Source organism: Heloderma suspectum, chromosome 5 (genome assembly GCF_057233095.1).
Source record: "Heloderma suspectum isolate Gila_16-S chromosome 5, 16-S_ref, whole genome shotgun sequence".
Classification (NCBI taxonomy): domain Eukaryota; kingdom Metazoa; phylum Chordata; class Lepidosauria; order Squamata; family Helodermatidae; genus Heloderma; species Heloderma suspectum.
This window is the reverse complement of record NC_139462.1, coordinates 203,802,880-203,821,078: the sequence shown is the minus strand read 5'-3', so window position 1 is coordinate 203,821,078 and position 18,199 is coordinate 203,802,880. Positions and strand designations below refer to the sequence as shown.

At 45.2% G+C, this 18,199-nt stretch overlaps 1 protein-coding gene across 3 annotated transcripts; it reads left to right on the top strand.

Annotated features, from left to right (window-relative positions):
• The first annotated feature begins 1,000 nt into the window (after nucleotides 1-1,000).
• LOC146345087 (uncharacterized) lies at nucleotides 1,001-17,650 on the top strand. 3 transcript variants are annotated; one of them, XM_084859073.1, is made up of 6 exons: nucleotides 1,022-1,089; nucleotides 2,664-2,680; nucleotides 3,959-4,544; nucleotides 4,957-5,495; nucleotides 7,047-7,113; nucleotides 11,821-17,650. In XM_084859073.1, the coding sequence occupies exons 3-6, from the start codon at nucleotides 3,971-3,973 to the stop codon at nucleotides 13,338-13,340; spliced, it is 2,700 nt and encodes an 899-aa protein (XP_084715199.1). In that variant the 5' UTR covers nucleotides 1,022-1,089; nucleotides 2,664-2,680; nucleotides 3,959-3,970; the 3' UTR covers nucleotides 13,341-17,650. The 3 variants fall into 3 exon arrangements, with proteins under 3 accessions (XP_084715198.1, XP_084715200.1, XP_084715199.1); XM_084859072.1 differs by lacking the exon at nucleotides 2,664-2,680 and having other exon boundaries at nucleotides 1,001-1,089; XM_084859074.1 differs by lacking the exon at nucleotides 2,664-2,680 and having other exon boundaries at nucleotides 1,001-1,089; nucleotides 4,957-5,054; nucleotides 11,821-15,122.
• Nucleotides 17,651-18,199: the final 549 nt, after the last annotated feature.

Below are 18,199 nucleotides of genomic sequence, written 5' to 3'. Positions count from 1 at the left end.
AAGGAAACATCGTATAGTGCTAGGATTCCAACTCAGAGGACGAAACCGAAAGTACAGAGGTGCTTTATCAGCCTCCTGCAGAAAAGCCCTAAATGTTTTAGGATTTCACTCTAAAAGGTGTTTATGAGGTGTTCCTCTGCTGGATCCTCATTCCTCATCAGCCCTAAGAAGAGGTCAGCAAGCTCTTCTGAAAGGAAAGGTTCCTCCTGTGCAAGCACCGAGTCATTGCTGACTCCTAGAGGGACGCCGCTTTCGCTGGCGTTTTCATGGCAGACTGTTGCGGAGTGGTTTGGCTTCCCCAGTCGTGACTACCTTTCCCTCAGCAAGCTGGGTACTCATTTTACCGACCTGGGAAGGATGGAGGGCTGGGTCGACCTGAACCGGCTACCCGAGACCCGGCTTCCGCTGGGATCGAACTCAAGTCGTGGGGAGAGTTTCGGTTGCAGTACTGCCACATGCCTGGCTCAAGAGACTGATTTTCGGTATTTTCTGGGGAATGCTGGGACTTGTAGGATGTCTAAGCATGCACACGCTGAGACGAGCTTCGCCCTCTGGATTGGCTCAGGGGTAGCGGGAGGCTTTTTTCTTCAGCCAAATGCCATTCTTCGCCCGCCCCCTGAAGTCAGGATCCGCCCCCTGAAGTCAGGATCTGCCCAGCCAGTTCTGCGGTCCGATTTCAAAGCTTTGCGTTGCCTCCTTCCCAGGCGCGCGATCAGGCACCCTGCTCGAAGGAGACGAATCAATCGCAACCCGGCTCGGAGCGTCCCGCCAGCACAACTTCTTGCTACATCTTTAACCCTTGCTGGCTGTCTTTGCCTACATGCGCGCGGAGTTTCAAGAGTTAAAGGGAGGTGCTTGGGGAATCGGGTGCCCCTGAAGTCTCCAGTAATGCTGCACATTAACATTCCTTCCCAGGTTGTCGGAGGAGGAGGTCGTCCGTTCCCCGGCGCTGGGGCAAGAAACTTTGCTTCTTTCCTCGATCCTTGATTCGTCTTGCCGCGAAGCCCAGATCCAAAGAGAAAGAACTTTCCCCCAAAGCGACCGGTTTTTGTTTGTTTGTTTTGCCTTCATCTGCGCTTTTTTCTTTAGGTAAGCCCCTCGATTACTTCCCTAACAGTGAGATACTGTGCACGTTTACTCAGAAGTAAATCTCACTGTCTTCAATGGGGCTACTCCCACGTAGGTGTACGTAGGATTGCAGCCTAATACTGGCGCGGGATCATGGGCATTTCTTAATAAAGAGTATTTTAAAAGTTTATTTATGGAGGATTGTACACAATGGGAGGGGGGAATTTATAACATGAGGTGGGAAAGAGAAAAGACTTGAGCAACTTGAGCTCTATAAATGGGAATAGGGTTGCCAGATCTTTTAAAAAGAGGTATTTTACTGAATACTAAGGGGCATTTGTTTATCTATTTATCCCCTTAAAACTTTCTAGAACTGTTGATGGGCCAGATAAACAGTCAGGAATAAGAACAACTGATTGTATCTATGTATTTATGTGTGTAAATGTTAAGTGTCTTAGTATGAGCATATATCGCTAAGAATGGAACAGTCTCAGATGTGCTGAATCTGAACTTGTCTGTCCTTCCAAGAGTAAATGAAGAAAATGTGTGTGTGACAAAAGTTGTATGTGCGTGTGTTTGTGTGGAATCTTTTCTCCAGATCTTGTTCTAACCTCTGGTACATTTAAGAGTGCAATCCTATGCATGTTTAGACAGAATGAAGTCCTGCAGGACTTTTGTTCTGTCTAAACATGCATAGGATTGCGACCTAATCCTACTAAATATTTAGAGGTAAATTCTGTTGAAAACCATTGGACGTATGTCCAAGGAACGTGCACATTTTAGGTACAGCAATCGATAGTTTGCCATGAGGAAGCTTCTCTGTTGAGGTATTCATAAATTAGGTTTACACTGAAAACTGTCTGTGATGCAAATGTAAAACCTACACTGCCTACCTACTCTGCATCACATCCCCCCCTTGCATTTCTGTCCCGCCTTAACAGCACAGCGGAAGAGCAAATGTGCTTTTTAATGTGAGAGAGGACACCTTGGAATAGCATCAACCTGTCTATCGCAGAGATGCTGAACTTCAGACCCAGGACCAAATCTGGCCCTCTGGAGTTCCCCGGAAGGCCCCACCCCCTTCACCTGGCCTCACCTCAAACCTCTCATCATTGGGGGGGCAGTTTTTGTGCAGTTTTTTCCTCTTTATAAAAGGTTGAAATGGCTTTCCTAAGGCTTAGTTACAGGCAGTAATAGCTTTAAGCTAAAATATGCTGTCATTTTTGTTTTTTGGCTCCACCCCTTTTTCCTTTGGCTCCGCCCTTCACTTGAACTATGAGCTTCTATTTGGCCACAATTTGAGGCACTCTTTCTTTCCTTTAAAGCCATACATATGCAGTCTGGGACCAGGATATAAAAGACCATCTTCTTCATATGAATGTGCTTGTTGGTGATTAAGATCTTTGGCTTTTTCTGTGGTGGCACCCTGACTGGAACTCCTTCCCTGTTCGCCTGGTGTCACTGCTGCAGTCATTTAGGCACTTTTCATTAACAACAATGGCTTTTGTGTCCTTTTATGCTTTGCTGTTTTATTCTTGTTTTAGTTTGTCTTATTTTAATATTGTTTATTTTATGGATATTTCTCTCTTCAATAGGAATAAGGAATAATATGGTAAGCGGTATATAAATCTATTAAATAATAAATAAATAGTAAAAATATAACATGTATTTTGTGTGGGATGTGTGTGTGTGGTTGTTTTAGTGGCACAAGCCCCTATTGGATAGTTTCTGTGACGTCACAGCCAGGTATGGCACAAGACACTCTAACCACTATGCCACAGTTACTTTTACATTTGTTCTCATGTGCCTTTACACCAATTCTATGTGGCAGGCAGAGCACAAAACCCCAAGGCTATCCAATGGGACTTGCACTTGGTCCATCCAGACTCAACGCTCTGAGCATCTCTACACCAACCCCAAATCCCAGATTTAAAATGGGGCTTTCTGCTTCCGTTTTAAATGCAGGATCACAATGGACTCCCTTTACACGCGCTTCCTTTCCTCCTCCTCCTCCTCCTCTGCCTTCTCTCAGTTTTCCATATGTTTCATTGATCTAGCTCCTTTTCTTGCAGCTTTTCCTTTTTCATGGAGGGAACTCAAGGGGAACACAAGTGGGTAATTTGATACCTCATTATCTCCTATCTATTTAAAAATGGTGTAAAGGTCATTCAGTGCAGGAGATGCCCTGGAGGATCACCTAAAGGCCTCACAAACTTCTGTGACTGAGCAATCTCAGTAGCAAGATAAAAGCTCCTCCTCGCTTCTGACAGACAGAACAGATTTCTATTATATTTGCGTTATTTTCTTGAGATGATTTAATATAGAAGTAAAACAGTAACAACACAAATGACATAACAATATCAATACATGTTTGCATGCATATTTGTCAGTTTCCTTGTTAATTCTCTAAAAACAGGGATGGGGAACTTCTTTCACCCAGAGGGTTGAATTCAATTTTGGAGAAGCTCTCGGGGGCCACATTCCAGTGGTAGATGGGGCAGCAGACAAAAGGGGTGGGATCAAAAATACAAAAAAATGCCAGCATATTTTAGCTTAAAGCGCTTGCTGCCAGTCGCTAAGCCTTAGGAGAGACGTTTCAACCTTTTAGAATGGTGGGGGGGGGATGCAGAAAAGCCAGGCAACAACCAAATGATTAGCAGTTGGGGGTAGGGCATGGCCATGGGAAAGGGCATGTCCACCTGTGGAAACCTGGAGGGCTTGATTGGGATTCTAGGAGTGCGGATTTGGCCCCCAGGCTTGAGGTTCCACACCCATGCCTAAAACAGATCCAGATACGGGACTCACAGAGGCAGAGAGGCACAGACTTGAATGGGGCGGTTGGTCTCTCTTTCCCTGCCCATTGGACTCCTGAGCTCTCTTTCTCTTGCAGATGTGACTGGAGATGCTGGTGAGACCACCCCATTGGACTTGCTGTTGCTGGCTAGGGGTTTACCTGTGGCTTCTGGCTGGGGAAGGAGCATGTGTGAGTCCCGAGCTCTGCAGAAGCCCCCCGTGCAGCAGGAGCAGCGAAAGAGGGCAGCCGTGTCAGGGGCCTCGCTGCTCAGGCAGGGCTAGTCGCTCGTCCCGTGCTTTTGTTCACACCACCATGCCCGTGCGAGGGCAGCTGCAGAGCCAGCAGCAGCAGCAACCCCTGGTGGGGAGCAGCCTGGGGTACAGTGACCTGGCCACGAGGGTTTGCTCTGGAGGAGAGGCCTGCCCCACCAGGACTGCCAATGGCACCATACGGGACTGCAAAGGCCTTGAGTGTAGGCTCCCCCTGCGCATTCGCCAGAAGCCCAGGCTGACAATCCAGGCCATCCCATGCCCCCCGGACCAGGGCGATGGCTGCCCTGAGCCCACCCTGGTCAGAGTGACCGAGAAGGCAGCCCAGTTCATCGGGGAAGACCTTGCTTACACCGCTTCAGAACTTGGCGGTGCTGCTCTGGGTGTTCAGCTTACTTGTGATGTTAAGCCAGGTAGGTGCTAGCATCTAAAACAGGGGCTGGTGGGAGGGTCCTTAACCTTTTTGGGTCGGTGGGAACATTTGGACATTTGTCTACCTGACTTCATTCATTTCTGCCCTTTGCCTGCACAGAGCTGAATTCTCCAATAATGCTCGTCTTACATACATTGCATACCGAGGACAGGCTTGCCCAACCTGGTGCCCTCTGAATGGATTGAACTACATCTCCCATCCCCCCCAGCTAGCATTGGCCTTGCTGGCTAGGGATGGTGGGAGTTGTAGTCCAACAATCTGGAGGTTGCCAGATTGGGGAAGGCTGAATAGTAGGGTTTTATTAGAAGAAAATCTAGTGGCATTTTGAAAAAATGAAAACAAGGAGATTATTTGTTTTTTGTTTCAATGTCAGGTTGTTGTTTGCATTTTAGGGGAAAATGAAGTCCCATCTGAGGATGCACTTGTACTGCAACTTCAGCTGACGAAAGGACAAGAGAAGTTTGTGGAAACCCTAAAAAGCCAGCAGATGGTAATTGTGGATTTACAGCAAAAACTGGCAGAGCAACAGAACACATTGGTTACTCAGCAGCGGGAAATTATTGAGCAACAAAGGAAAATATATGAGCACATGGATCTGATAAAGGTCCAGTATGGCATGCTTTATGACACAGTGAAGCAAACATCGTTTAAGAGTTTGCAAGAGGATATTCAGCATTATTTCGAAGCCAGTCTCCAAGGCCTCCAGAACCAAGTCAGGAATCATCTCCAGAAGTCGTACCCTGTGCATAAAGTAGAAGTTGATGCAAAAGTGTTTGATGTTGGAGAACCTTTAATGGCCTGTGGCCTGTGTGAAAGTGATGAATTTTGCAATTTCCAGAAGACGCCCTCTCAGTGTGAAAAATGCACCTTATGCCCTGCTGGTTTTTTCCAGCTGTCTGAGTGTTCTGCAAATGCTGATCGGATATGCCAGGTGAAACATTGTCATGCTCTACATTTTAGTGGTAGACACAGGATAGCCCCAGTGAAATGCCACAGTCATAATGACAGAAGATCAAGAACGTATCCATGTACCAGCATGGTTTTAGTTGTATTATTCTTTGTGCAAACTACATTTATTCTGTCTTTAGTCCTAACATGTTCACTTTTGTCTGTATGCGCATTGCACAAGCACAGAGGCATATATGCTTTGATCCTTGACCCCTGATTTATGACAGTGGGGGGCAAAACTTCTTTTGCAATGAACTCTGGGAATGGATGTAGTAGTTAAGGCAGGGGTGGGCAACTTGTGGTCCTCCAGATGTTTTGACCTGCAACTCCCATCAGCCCTTGCCAGCATAACCAATGGTGAGGGCTGATGGGTGTTCTTGGCCAAAACATCTGGAGAGCCCAAAGTTGCCCACCACTGAGCTAAGGGAAACTGACAATCATCTGAAAGAGACAGTTTGATATTTAAGCTACCAAAAAAATAAAAATAAAAAAATCTGAGGAATTATCATAGAAGTTTCTAATGAGTGGAACAGAGAGAGCAGATAGGGAGACATTTATGTCATAAAACACTCAGGATCACCCAACGAAATTGATTGCTGATAGCTTCATGACAAATAAAAAGAAGTATGTCTTCATACAGCACACAGTTACTTGAAGGGATTTACTTAGAGCCAAATCAATATGAGAGGCAGTACTTTTTATAAACATTTTGCCCTCTGCAAAATATGCCCCTCTTTGGCATTTTTTTTTTTGTGGGGGAGGGCTGCAAACAGGAGCAAAAGTGTTAGCCATGTGGCAGCTCCCCCTAGTGCTCACTCAGAATGAGGGTAAAGTTTTGCTCTGAATTGGCTTTCTGATGTCATAATGTTGCCAAATCTGGTTACACAGCATTGTGATGTCATAATCTTGGCAGTGAAATCCATGATCCATTGGCTGGGATCACATTGCCAGCAAGAAGAAGATCCTTACACAAATAGAAATGGCACAAAAGCAGCTTACAAGGCAGCCCAAATGGCCAGCAGATGGGCATGAAAAAACAAAAAGGATAGGCAGGGAACATTTGGAGCCCTCTGAAAACCCTTGTGCCAAAACGTTCACTTTGCAATCATTTAGCACAGCCCTAGATTTACTACTCTAAGATGTGGTTTTTGAGCAGAGACTATATGGCAAGTGAAGAAAATGATAATTTTGGAAGCACCAGTGATTTAACAAACAAAAAATTACACTGAATAGGAAATATAGTGAAGAGGAAAGCTGAAGGGGACAAGAATTTCTATTAGACAGTGTGGAAAGCAGGAGGCCAGACTAAGGAAGACTCGGTTTCTGAGGGCACACTTGCGATCACATTGGTAAGTGGATAAGCAATTCATTCATTTGCATCTTGCTATGTATGAATTATTAGCACACTGCACCACTGATTGAACTTTTGCCACACACTTATAACTCTATGTATATTGTGGATGTAAGAAATGTAGACAGGCAGTTTCCACAGACAGTATTGACTTGTGATTGATCTTGACTCTGTTGTTTGTAGGATAGAGATGAGTGCATTGAATCGCCAACCATCTGTGGGGAAAGGATAAAATGCCTGAACACTCCAGGTAAATTGCTGCCTTTCTGAGAATGAATGAAGACAGGAATGTCTGCTCATCATGCATTTTATAGCACCTAAAAATTTTGGGTTGGGTCCAAATGTGTTAGTCATACTTTAGTTCCATTGAAATCAAAGGAGCTTAAGTTGTCATTACTAATTTGTCCCATAGATTTCAGTGGCATTAAATCATGACAGACTTAGTCTGGATCCAACCCATAACATCTGAAGTTATGCCGAAGAATGATAAATGCATATAGGACAGTTGCTTGCTTGTCAGGGCATTTGTTGTTCAGTCGTTCAGTCGTGTCCGACTCTTCGTGACCCCATGGACCATTGCATGCCAGGCCTTCCTGTCCTGCGCTCTCTCCCGGAGCGTGCTCAAGTTCATATTCATTGCAACGGTGATGCTATCTAGCCATCTCATCCTCTGCCGTCCCCTTCTCCTTTTGCCTTCAGTCTTTCCCAGCATCAGGGTCTTTTCCAGAGAGTTTTCTCTTCGCATTAGGTGGCCAAAATATTTGAGCTTCAGCTTCAGTCTCTGTCCTTCCAATGAGCACTCAGGGTTGATTTCCTGTAGGATTGACTGATTTGACCTCCTTGCAGTCCAGGGGACTCGTAAGAGTCTTCTCCAGCACCACAGTTGGAAAGCATCGATTCTTTGGCGCTCAGCCTTCCTTATAGTCCAGCTCTCACAGCCATACATTACTACTGGGAAAACCATAGCTTTGATTAGACAGACCTTTGTCGGCAAGGTGATGTCTCTGCTTCTTACTATGCTGTCTAGGTTTGCCATAGCTTTCCTCCCAAGGAGCAAGCGTCTTTTAATTTCATGGCTACAGTCACTGTCTGCGGTGATCTTGGAACCCAAGAAAGTAAAATCTGTCACTGCTTCCATTTCTTCCCCTTCTATATGCCAGGAAGTGATAGGGCCAGATGCCATGATCTTCGTTTTTTTAATGTTGAGTTTCAAACCAGCTTTTGCACTCTCCTCTTTCACCCTCAACAAGAGGCTCTTTAGATCCTCTTCACTTTCTGCCATTAGGGTGGTATCGTCTGCATATCTGAGGTTGTTGATAATTCTCCCAGCAATCTTAATTCCGACCTCTGATTCATCCAACCGGGCATTTCTCATGATGTACTCTGCATATAAGTTAAATAAGCAGGGTGACAATATGCAGCCTTGTCGTACTCCTTTCCCAATTTTGAACCACTCGGTTGTTCCATGTCTGGTTCTTACTGTTGCTTCTTGACCCTCATACAGGTTTCTCAGGAGATAGGTAAGGTGGTCTGGTACTCCCATCACTTTAAGAATTTGCCACAGTTTGTTGTGATCCACACAATCAAAGGCTTTAGCGTAGTCAATGAAGCAGAAATAGACGTTTTTCTGGAATTCTCTTGCTTTCTCCATGATGCAGCGAATGTTGGCGATTTGATCTCTAGTTCCTCTGCCTCTTCGAAACCCAGCTTGTACTTCCGGTAGTTCTCGGTTCGCATACTGCTGAAGCCTAGCTTGTAGGATTTTGAGCATCACCTTGCTGGCATGTGAAATGAGCGCAATTGTGCGGTAGTTTGAGCACTCTTTGGCGTTGCCCTTCTTTGGAATTGGAATGTAAACTGACCTTTTCCAGTCTTGCGGCCATTGTTGAGTGTTCCAAATTTGTTGGCATATTGAATGCAGCACTTTAACAGCATCATCTTTTAGGATTTTAAATAGCTCAGCTGGAAGACTGTCATCTCCACTAGCTTTGTTGTTATTAATGCTTCCTAAGGCCCACTTGATTTCACTCTCTAGGATGTCTGGCTCAAGTTCAGTGATCGCACTATCATGGCTATCAGGGACATTAAGATCTTTCCTGTATAGTTCTTCTGTGTATTCTTTCCACCTCTTCTTAATCTCATCTGCATCTGTTAGGTCCCTGCCTTCTTTGTCCTTTATCATGCCCGTCTTTGCACAAAACGTTCCCTTGAGATCTCCAATTTTCTTGAAGAGATCTCTAGTCTTTCCCATTCTGTTGCTTTCCTCGATTTCTTTGCATTGTTCATTTAAGAAGGCCTTCTTGTCTCTCCTTGCTATTCTCTGGAACTCTGCATTCAGTTGGATATATCTTCCCCTTTCTCCCTTGCTTTTCGCTTCCCTTCTTTCCTCAGCTACTTGTAAAACCTCATCAGACAGCCACTTGGCCTTCTTGCATTTCTTTTTCTTTGGGATGGATTGAGTTGCTGCCTCCTGAACAATGTTACGGACCTCCGTCCATAGTTCCTCAGGCACTCTGTCTATCAGGTCTAATCCCTGAAATCTATTCATCACCTCCACTGTATATTTATAAGGGATATGATTTAGGTCATACCTGAATGGGTTAGTGGTTTTCCCTACATTCTTCAATTTAAGGCGAAATTTTGCAACAAGAAGCTCATGATCTGAGCCACAGTCAGCTCCAGGTCTGACTGGATAGAGCTTCTCGATAGATCTTTGGCTGCAAAGGACATAATCAATCTGATTTCGATATTGACCATCTGGTGATGTCCATGTGTAGAGTCTCTTGTGCTGTTGTGCTGTTGGAAAAGAGTGTTTGCTATGATCAGCGTGTTCTCTTGGCAAAACTCTATTAGCTTTTGTCCTGCTTCATTTTGTACACCAAGGCCATGCCTGCCTGTTATCCTGGTGATTTCTTGACTTCCTACTTTAGCATTCCAATCCCCTATGATGAAGAGGACATCTTTTTTTGGTGTTAGTTCTAGAAGGTGTTGTAGGTCTTCATAGAACCGATCAACCTCAGCTTCTTCGGCATCAGTGGTTGGGGCATAGACTTGAATTACTGTGATGTTGAATGGTTTGCCTTGGATTCATACTGAGATCATTCTATCATTTTTAAGCTTGTACCCCAGTACTGCTTTTCCCACCCTTTTATTGACTATGAGTGCTACTCCATTTCTTCTAAGGGATTCTTGCCCACAATAGTAGATACGATGGTCACCTGAATTAAATTCGCCCATGCCTGTCCATTTTAGTTCACTGATTCCCAAGATGTCGATGTTCAATCTTGCCATCTCATGTTTGACTACCTCCAGCTTACCTTGATTCATTGATCTGACATTCCAGGTTCCTAAACAATATTGTTCTTTACAGCATCGGATTTTCTTTTCACCACCAGACACATCCACAGCTGAGTGTCCTTTCGGCTTTGGCCCAGCCGCTTCACTCTTTCTGGCGCTACTTGGAAATACCCTCTGCTCTTCCCCAATAGTATATTGGACACCTTCCGACCTGAGGGGCTCATCTTCCAGCGTCATATCTTTTAGCCTTGTGATACGTTCCATGGGGTTTTCTTGGCAATAATACTGGAGTGGGTTGCCATTTCCTTCTCCAGTGGACCACATTTTGTCAGAACTCTCTGCCATGACCTGTCCATCTTGGGTGGACCTGCACGGCATAGCTTATGGCTTCACTGAGTTATGCAAGCCCCTTCGCCACAACAAGGCAGTGATCCATGAAGGGGTGTCAGGGCATAGGCTCCTTTATATTGCAATGTTTTATTTCATTCGGTTTGGGTTTCTAAGAAATGCTGCGGTGCTGTTGGAAATAATTCAGGCAACCAGGGCTGGCGTCAGCAGCCAGCCCCCTTGGGCAGCTGTTAGTGTCCTGGCAAGGGTGGGCAGCACATCACTGATGCCTGCCTTGGCCTCCCTAGGGCTTGATACCTGCTTTGGCCTTCTTGCCCACTAGTTTCCCAAGTTGTGAGCTTATCCCACCACTTTAAACATCCTGACGCACCCAGTGTAGCATAGTATTTGAAACATACAGATCAACCTTCCACCACCTGGTGGCCTCCAGATGCATTGGACTACAACTCCCATCACCCCTGCTGTCTGGGGATTATGAGACCTGTAGTCCAACACATCTGGAGGGTGCTAGGCTGGGGAACTTTGATATAGATGCTAGGACTGTGACATTTAATTGATTGACTAAAAAGGCATTCGGAGGCAGATTTTTTAAAAGTGTTATTTTAAATACAAACATTTATAAAAACTGCAGATGACAAGAAGAGACATTCTTTCCTTGAGGAGAGAGGAAAGGGCATGGCTCTTTTAAGATTGTGCTTGCTACAACATGAGAATCATCTAAAAACAAAGAACATGAGCTGGCTTTGCTTTGGAAGTGTTTTTACTCACATGCAGATGTAATTGATTGTTCAGTCAGTGGAGCGACTAAAACTCATACAATTAAATCAACAGATGTCTTTAACTGATGACAGCCCTCCTCCTGAGGTATATGTTGATTGTTGTTGTTGTTCAGTCGTTCAGTCGTGTCCGACTCTTCGTGACCCCATGGACCATAGCACGCCAGGCCTTCCTGTCCTGCGCTCTCTCCCGGAGCGTGCTCAAGTTCATATTCATTGCATCCGTGATGCTATCTAGCCATCTCATCCTCTGCCGTCCCCTTCTCCTTTTGCCTTCAGTCTTTCCCAGCATCAGGGTCTTTTCCAGGGAGTTTTCTCTTCGCATTAGGTGGCCAAAATATTGGAGCTTCAGCTTCATTATCTGTCCTTCCAATGAGCACTCAGGGTTGATTTCCTTTAGGATGGACTGATTTGACCTCCTTGCAGTTTTTTATTGTGAGTATCCCCAAATGTGTGGCAAGACAGGATGTAAATATTTGAAGTAAATAACGAAGTGTGGGCCTGTGACTGAAACTGTCTTTTCCTCCTGTGAACAGGAGGATTCCGATGTCTTGGAATTGCAGAAAAACAGGCTGCTTTGGGACTGTGTGGAGAGAAGTACTTCTTTAACAAAGAGCTGCAGGAGTGCCAGGCTTGCCTCATGTGTGAGGGTGAGGTGGTGGCTTTCCCGTGCTCCGCTGTTAGAGATACAGTTTGTTCAGCGGCCAGTGAAAACAAGCTGTCTGAGTCATGGGCTGCAAACCTTGTTTTACCCTTGGCGGTGTCTGGCACTTCTCAAGTCTATCCTGGTTTTAATGTGAAGGTAAAGGGAAAGCAGGAGTGTGACATAGGATCGGTTGAAGAGAACGGCTTGGTGTTCAAGCAGCACGGCTTAATGTGGGCTGACCTCAACTTCGCTGTGAAACATAACTGCAGAAACTTCCTTCAACTTTCCTTAAAATTCAGCAACAGCGAAGAAGGCTATGAGCTGAGTGGGATTCGGATTGAGCAGCCGGAAGGCAAAATTGTCCAGAGCACCAGTGCGAGTGGCGGTGCGGAGATCGAACCGAGCCAAACTCTTTCGGTGTTTTTGAAGAGCCCCAACCAATTCTGCAACCAAAGTAAGGACTTAAACGTTTATGACCTCAACACCCCCCTCAGTTTGTTTTGGGTATCCCACGATACAGGGGCAGTGGCCATGACTGCACAGACGTCAACTGCAACGCACTACCAAACTAACTATCGGCCAACATTTAAATTAGTTTCTCTTTCCGACCCTTACATGCTAACATTGACCCATGATGGCGGAGCCATCAAATTTACCGAAAGGGGTGTTGTGAAGTTTGTTTTCCACCAAGCCTTATACTCCATGGGTCACACCTGCATCCGTGAAGGGTTCTCCCTGGTTTCTTATCTCAACAGAAATGGCACCAATGTGGAACTAATGGGGGTGCATAAGTCTGGTGTTAATTATAGAGACACGACAATCTCTGTCTCGGGGGCCACCAAGGTTGGGGCTGGGGACCTAATTAGCTTTGAGATCCTTTCACCAGCACAATGCAATGTTCGTTATTTTGGAGATGGCTCTGGAATCAGCATGCTCAGCCTCATCTGGATCCCATCTGAAGTTTCCACGGCTCTTTCAGCCTTGGTCTCTGTTATGGGGCTGCCTACAGGAGCTGTCAGAAACAAATTACTGGATTTTACTCAGGTCTCATCTGATGAGAAACAGATCCATCTGGTTTCTACTGGACAACGTGCTCAGAAATATTTTGTATTTACTGAAAGGGGAGTTGCCAGCGTTGTGTTTACTTTAAAGCTGATCCACTCTTGTAATATGCTCAGAGTGACTCTAAATCAGCTCACTGGTGATCATGTGCAGCCGAATGCAATTGCTCAGCAAGTTGGAGGCCAAATGCCAGAAGGAAGCATCTGGACCAGCGTTAGCCTTCGCTCCTCTTTTGAAGTTCGCAATGGCACAATGATATCTGTTTCTCTAGACTGTGTGCGCGGCAGGGTCAACCACATTGCTCATGAACATGGCACCAGCTTATCTATTTTATGGATTTCATCGTAGCCATCCCAGGAGGAAACACAAAACTTAACTAAACGGAATAAATAAGGAATAAGGAAGGAATAAATAAGGACAATGGGTGGCATCCTCTATGCTCATGTTGAGCTTGTTTTTGGTCCTTTCAGCAGTTGCATTTGAGTAGCACAGAACTTGTCAGGGAGACAATGGACAAGGCAAAACAAAAAGGTGATAATGGTTGGCTAAGATAAGCTATTCGAGGGGGTCAGTCAGTATGATTTTAGTACCCTAGTGGAGGAAGAGTTATGAAACTGAGCCTTGGATGTGCAGTGTGGACCAAAGGCTAAATCCATACATTGACAGAGTGGTGTGGGATCCACTTCCATGTAGCTTGAACCCAGGCTCCCTCTTGATATCTGTCAGGAAGAAGCCTGTGGGATGGGGGATCAACAGGGGTGGCCCAAGACCTTTAGCTGGCTGAAGCAAAGGACAAGATGCTGCCCTGTTCCACATAAAGAAGCAAACTGGACTGGAAGTTGAATTCTACTTCAACACTGGTGGCAGGACAGAGTTTTCCACTACACCTTTAGGATAGCAGGCTGCTGTTGTGTGATCTGCAACAGAAGGGAATGGCAGCATCTGCCACTTGAGGGAGTTGCCTTACTCTTCCTAATGGTAGGGCCAGCCCTGATGATCAAAGTGGTTATTTCCCATGACTGAGTGGCTGGGAAACTCTGGCATGCCAAGATATTATACTTCTCCAACCATGTTGTCTCTTCTAACACATTTTCTTATAGATAGCTTGAACTCATTCTTTGAGTGTGGGTCCTTTTGTAGTGAAAGTGGCACCATTCACACAGAAAAGGGAGGTATCAGCTGGCTTGGAGGAAGCAACAAGATTTGTAGAAGTACCCAAAAAATCTTTAGGAACTCCTTGCAGTCTGCAAAACTGTCCAGTGAGGACTGATCATGCTTAGTGAGCATGGAATGCTGACTGCTTGTTGGAGGGTGGGGAGAGACCAGAAAAATGGGAGAGGAAATAGAATGGTGTATCCTGAAAGATGGCTAGCTGGCTGGAGTCTCCAGGTTCTAAAGCAGTGGACCCTTGGCTCACTGGTGGAGCACCTGCTTGGCATGCAGAAGGTCCCAGTTTCAATCCCCAGCATCTCCAGGTAGGGCTGGAAAAATTCCTGCCTGGAACTCTGAAGAGTCATCAATACTGGGCTGTACCAATGGTCTGGCTCAGTATAAAGTAGCTTCCTGTGTTCCTGCCCTTGAATAACTGTTGCTGGGAGATGAACAATGGGGTTGTTGGCTTTCCAGAAGCATCTGACTCGCCACTGTGGGAAACAGGATGCTGGACTAAATGGACTTCTGCTCTGATCCAACAGGGCTTTTCTTCTTTCCAGATGAGTATGGGATCCTGCCACAAGAAAGTAGCTTCCTCTCTACTAATGTATGAATTCATCCTGAAATGCAGTCTGTTTTTCTCTTTCCACCTGCTGCAGAATTCCCATATGGTGGTTTTCATTTTAACAAAATTAGGAGTGGGTCAAAAGAAGAACAGAATGGTGTCAAAACATTCAAAGCCAATTGTAATAAGGCAAGGCATGATTTCTGTATCTGTACTGTTCATAGTGTCCCGTTTCATGCTTAGAAATGAAAGGTGCACTCCATCCCCAGGCCTTAGCAGAGATCACCTAAGGCCCATTCCATGCTCTGATGGGGTATTTACACAAAACTCGGAAGTGCAGCATAAACTGAGCTGGGTCCCAGGCTGAACTAGGATGGCTACTTATGAATGGTCAAAAAAGAGGATATGCATCACCCCTCAAAAAAGGACAAGAGAGGATAGCAATTTGCATAAAATTCGCAAATGGTAATTCATATGAATAGATGTAAATTTAGAAATATTATAATTTAAATAGAAATACAGTACACTTCGCTATTGTGTGGAAAGCTGTGAGCAGGTGACCTGTGTGCCTTGCTCAAGTCTGCTGTCAAGTTGCTAACTGTTGATGGGCAATTTCAAGGCCCAGCTCTCCCTTCTGATGGTTCTTTATCTTTAAACTGGACTCGGACTGGACAGCCCTTTAAATAGAGCATGCCTTCAAAACAGAGGACCGTCCTCTGGCCCTTCAAATAGAAGACTGTCCTGTATAAAAGAGGACACATAGCCACTCTAGAATGAGGGCTGGAATGGAGGAACAAGAAGCACGCCAGCCTCCCATTCTGGGTAATGGCTGGCATGCTGCTGTGTGTGCCCATGCATTCAGGTTGAGGAGAGGGAGGGCACTGGGCCCTGTTATTACCATGGTGATCCCTCCACATCCATGCAGTACATCATACCCTAGTCAAGGGCAGGGGTAAGCAGGCTTCAGTCTTGCAGGATCTATTTTGTTCTTATTCTAGTGCCCCAAGATGCACCAACTAGAGCCAGGTGCAAAAGACATACAGAGCTTCCAGTGCTACCAGTCAAAAGGCATGTGTGATGCCAAGCTGTTTCTCGGTTTCTATCGCCCCTTAGCTGTGCGTATTTTTTTTTGGCCAGGCAGCTGCTTCCTGGTAAGGCCCAGGAGGCTGTACAAGCTCTTAGAGGTATTTCATCTGAGTGAGCCAATCAGGGTTATTCTCCTTTAAGTGGCCTCCTTCTAGTTTAATCTAATGGGTGGTAATTGGCATCCTGCCCTTAAGTGCTCTGCACAGGGCTGGTGTCAAGGGTAGGCATGGTTGGGCACCTGTTGAGGGTCCACATCCTAGCAGGGGCTCACTGAAAAGAGCCCCCTGGAGTGGCTCCTCCTCTTCTTCGTCGCAGCTTGCTCGTTCATCTGCCCCTTGCTCCAGACAACGGTAGTGGTCGTGAGAAGGAGGAGCAGTAGATGCCGTGGCTGCTTGCTCACTGGCTCCCTGCCGGCCAAGCAAGCAAGTGATGAGCAAGAGGATGAGTAGCAATAGCAGCTGATGACAATGGCGGTGAGAAGGCAGACTCACCGGGGGAAGGGACCACTGAGGGTGTCGTGCCCAAGGGCCCTCAAAACCACAGCCGGCACTGGCTTTGTTCCTGCTGGGAGAATTAATTGGGTGGTCACCCTTCTCCTCCCCTAGCCAGGGGGGAATAATTGAAGCATTACAGTTTTTGTAATCAGCATGTTGGGAATTAAAAGACACTCCGTTATTGTAGGTTAGTAAGTTCTGTATTTCTGTTTTGTGCCTGCTTTGTTTCCCGTCTTGTCCTTTATTGTTTGTTCATAATAAACTTTGCTCTTTAATTTGGAGTTTGGGAAGTGATTTCCGGCCAACCTCAAGAGAGGGAGCATGTTCCGTTTCTCTCCCCACATGGCCTTGCTTATTTGGGCAAGAGATAAGGAGGGAGGGAGGCATGGCTGCTTGTCCATCTTCTCCCAAGGGGCCTAATAATATCCCTGCCTCCAATTGTCATAGCACCTATTCCATCTTTTCTTCCTTATCAAGAAATAAGATGGATGCAGTAGTGGGAAAAACAGGAGGGTTGTAAATGGAAGACAATGATGCCTGAGCCTGTAATAATCCGTGAATCTGGCAGAGTGATTTCATAATAAAAGCCTCATCTGAGAACACCCATGAATTTAGAATTAAAACATTCTGAGCCCAGTAATTGGGTTTGAATACAAAAACAGAGTGAAGGTCTCAGTCATTCTACAGAAAAATCCACTCCTATTTCCCCCAGGCTTTCTTCATTTCAGACATATAGTTTAGGTTGGAGGGAGGAAAGAGGCATTTTGTTCTTCTAGCTTTAAAGAACTGAGAGTCATAAATCCTTGCTGATCTACTGTAGATCACCCAGAGATCTATTAGTAGATCCATGCCTATGTTCTGCCCACCTCTGCCCTAGTGCTGAATTAAAGATTTTGCCCAGTTCTCACTTCAGACTTTGGAGGATTGTGTTGGGGGTAGATATAGCATTTGAAACGAGGATCATATGTGAAATAATAAACAGAGGGTTGGTTTATATAACCAGTTGCCATTTTATTATACGCAAATTATTAAACTTCAGTATGTGATCTAAATATTTATGCCATTTTACAGATTTTATTTGAATGTATTGTTTTGCTTTTTAAAAATTTATATATTTGCTAAAGTGTGCAGACATGAGAACTACCTTAAGTATGTTAATTTTAAAGTATGCAAATTGTAATTGATTTCAGGCTTTCTGCAAGCTTTTATGCAGAATATAGTACACTTTGAAAACTCTTTGTTTATGTTAGGTTTTTTATTTACCAAATATCACTTTAATTATGCCAACATACTATTCAGACTCTTGATCTGTTATTTTATATTGCATTGAGAGGATTTGATACAAATAAAACAATTTTATTTACCTACTATCTTATCGTCTGATATTAAGTAGTTGCACACACGATGGCTTTTCACTGAGGCAGGGAGGTGGAGATGAAAACCCATGGGGTTGATGATATGGAAACAGTTCCAGGAACTTATACTCCAGTTTACGAGATGGACATGCAGAGTCGATGTGTCTTGTGGAAAGCCAGACATAGTCTCCCACATGTAGAGGTTGTCCCTCTTCACATTTTCTGTCAGTTTGCTTTTTCATTGCATTTTTGGGTTGGTCTAATAAGTCTTTGAGGTATCTCTGGATTACATATGATTCCTCTCAGAATTGGTCTGCTGCAGGTATGGTATGTGGACCATGGTTGGGGAGGTAGAGAGGATGGTAATCAATACTGGATCCAGGTTTTTGAGGGCCCTTTGGGGAGAGGCTGTGGCTCAGTGGTAGAGCACCTGCTTTGCATGGAGAAGTCCCAGGTTCAATCCCCAGTAACTCCAGGAGGGGCTGGAAAAATTCCTGCCTGAAACCCTAGAAAGCTTTTGCTAGTCAGTGCTGGGCCAGACAGACCAATGGTCTG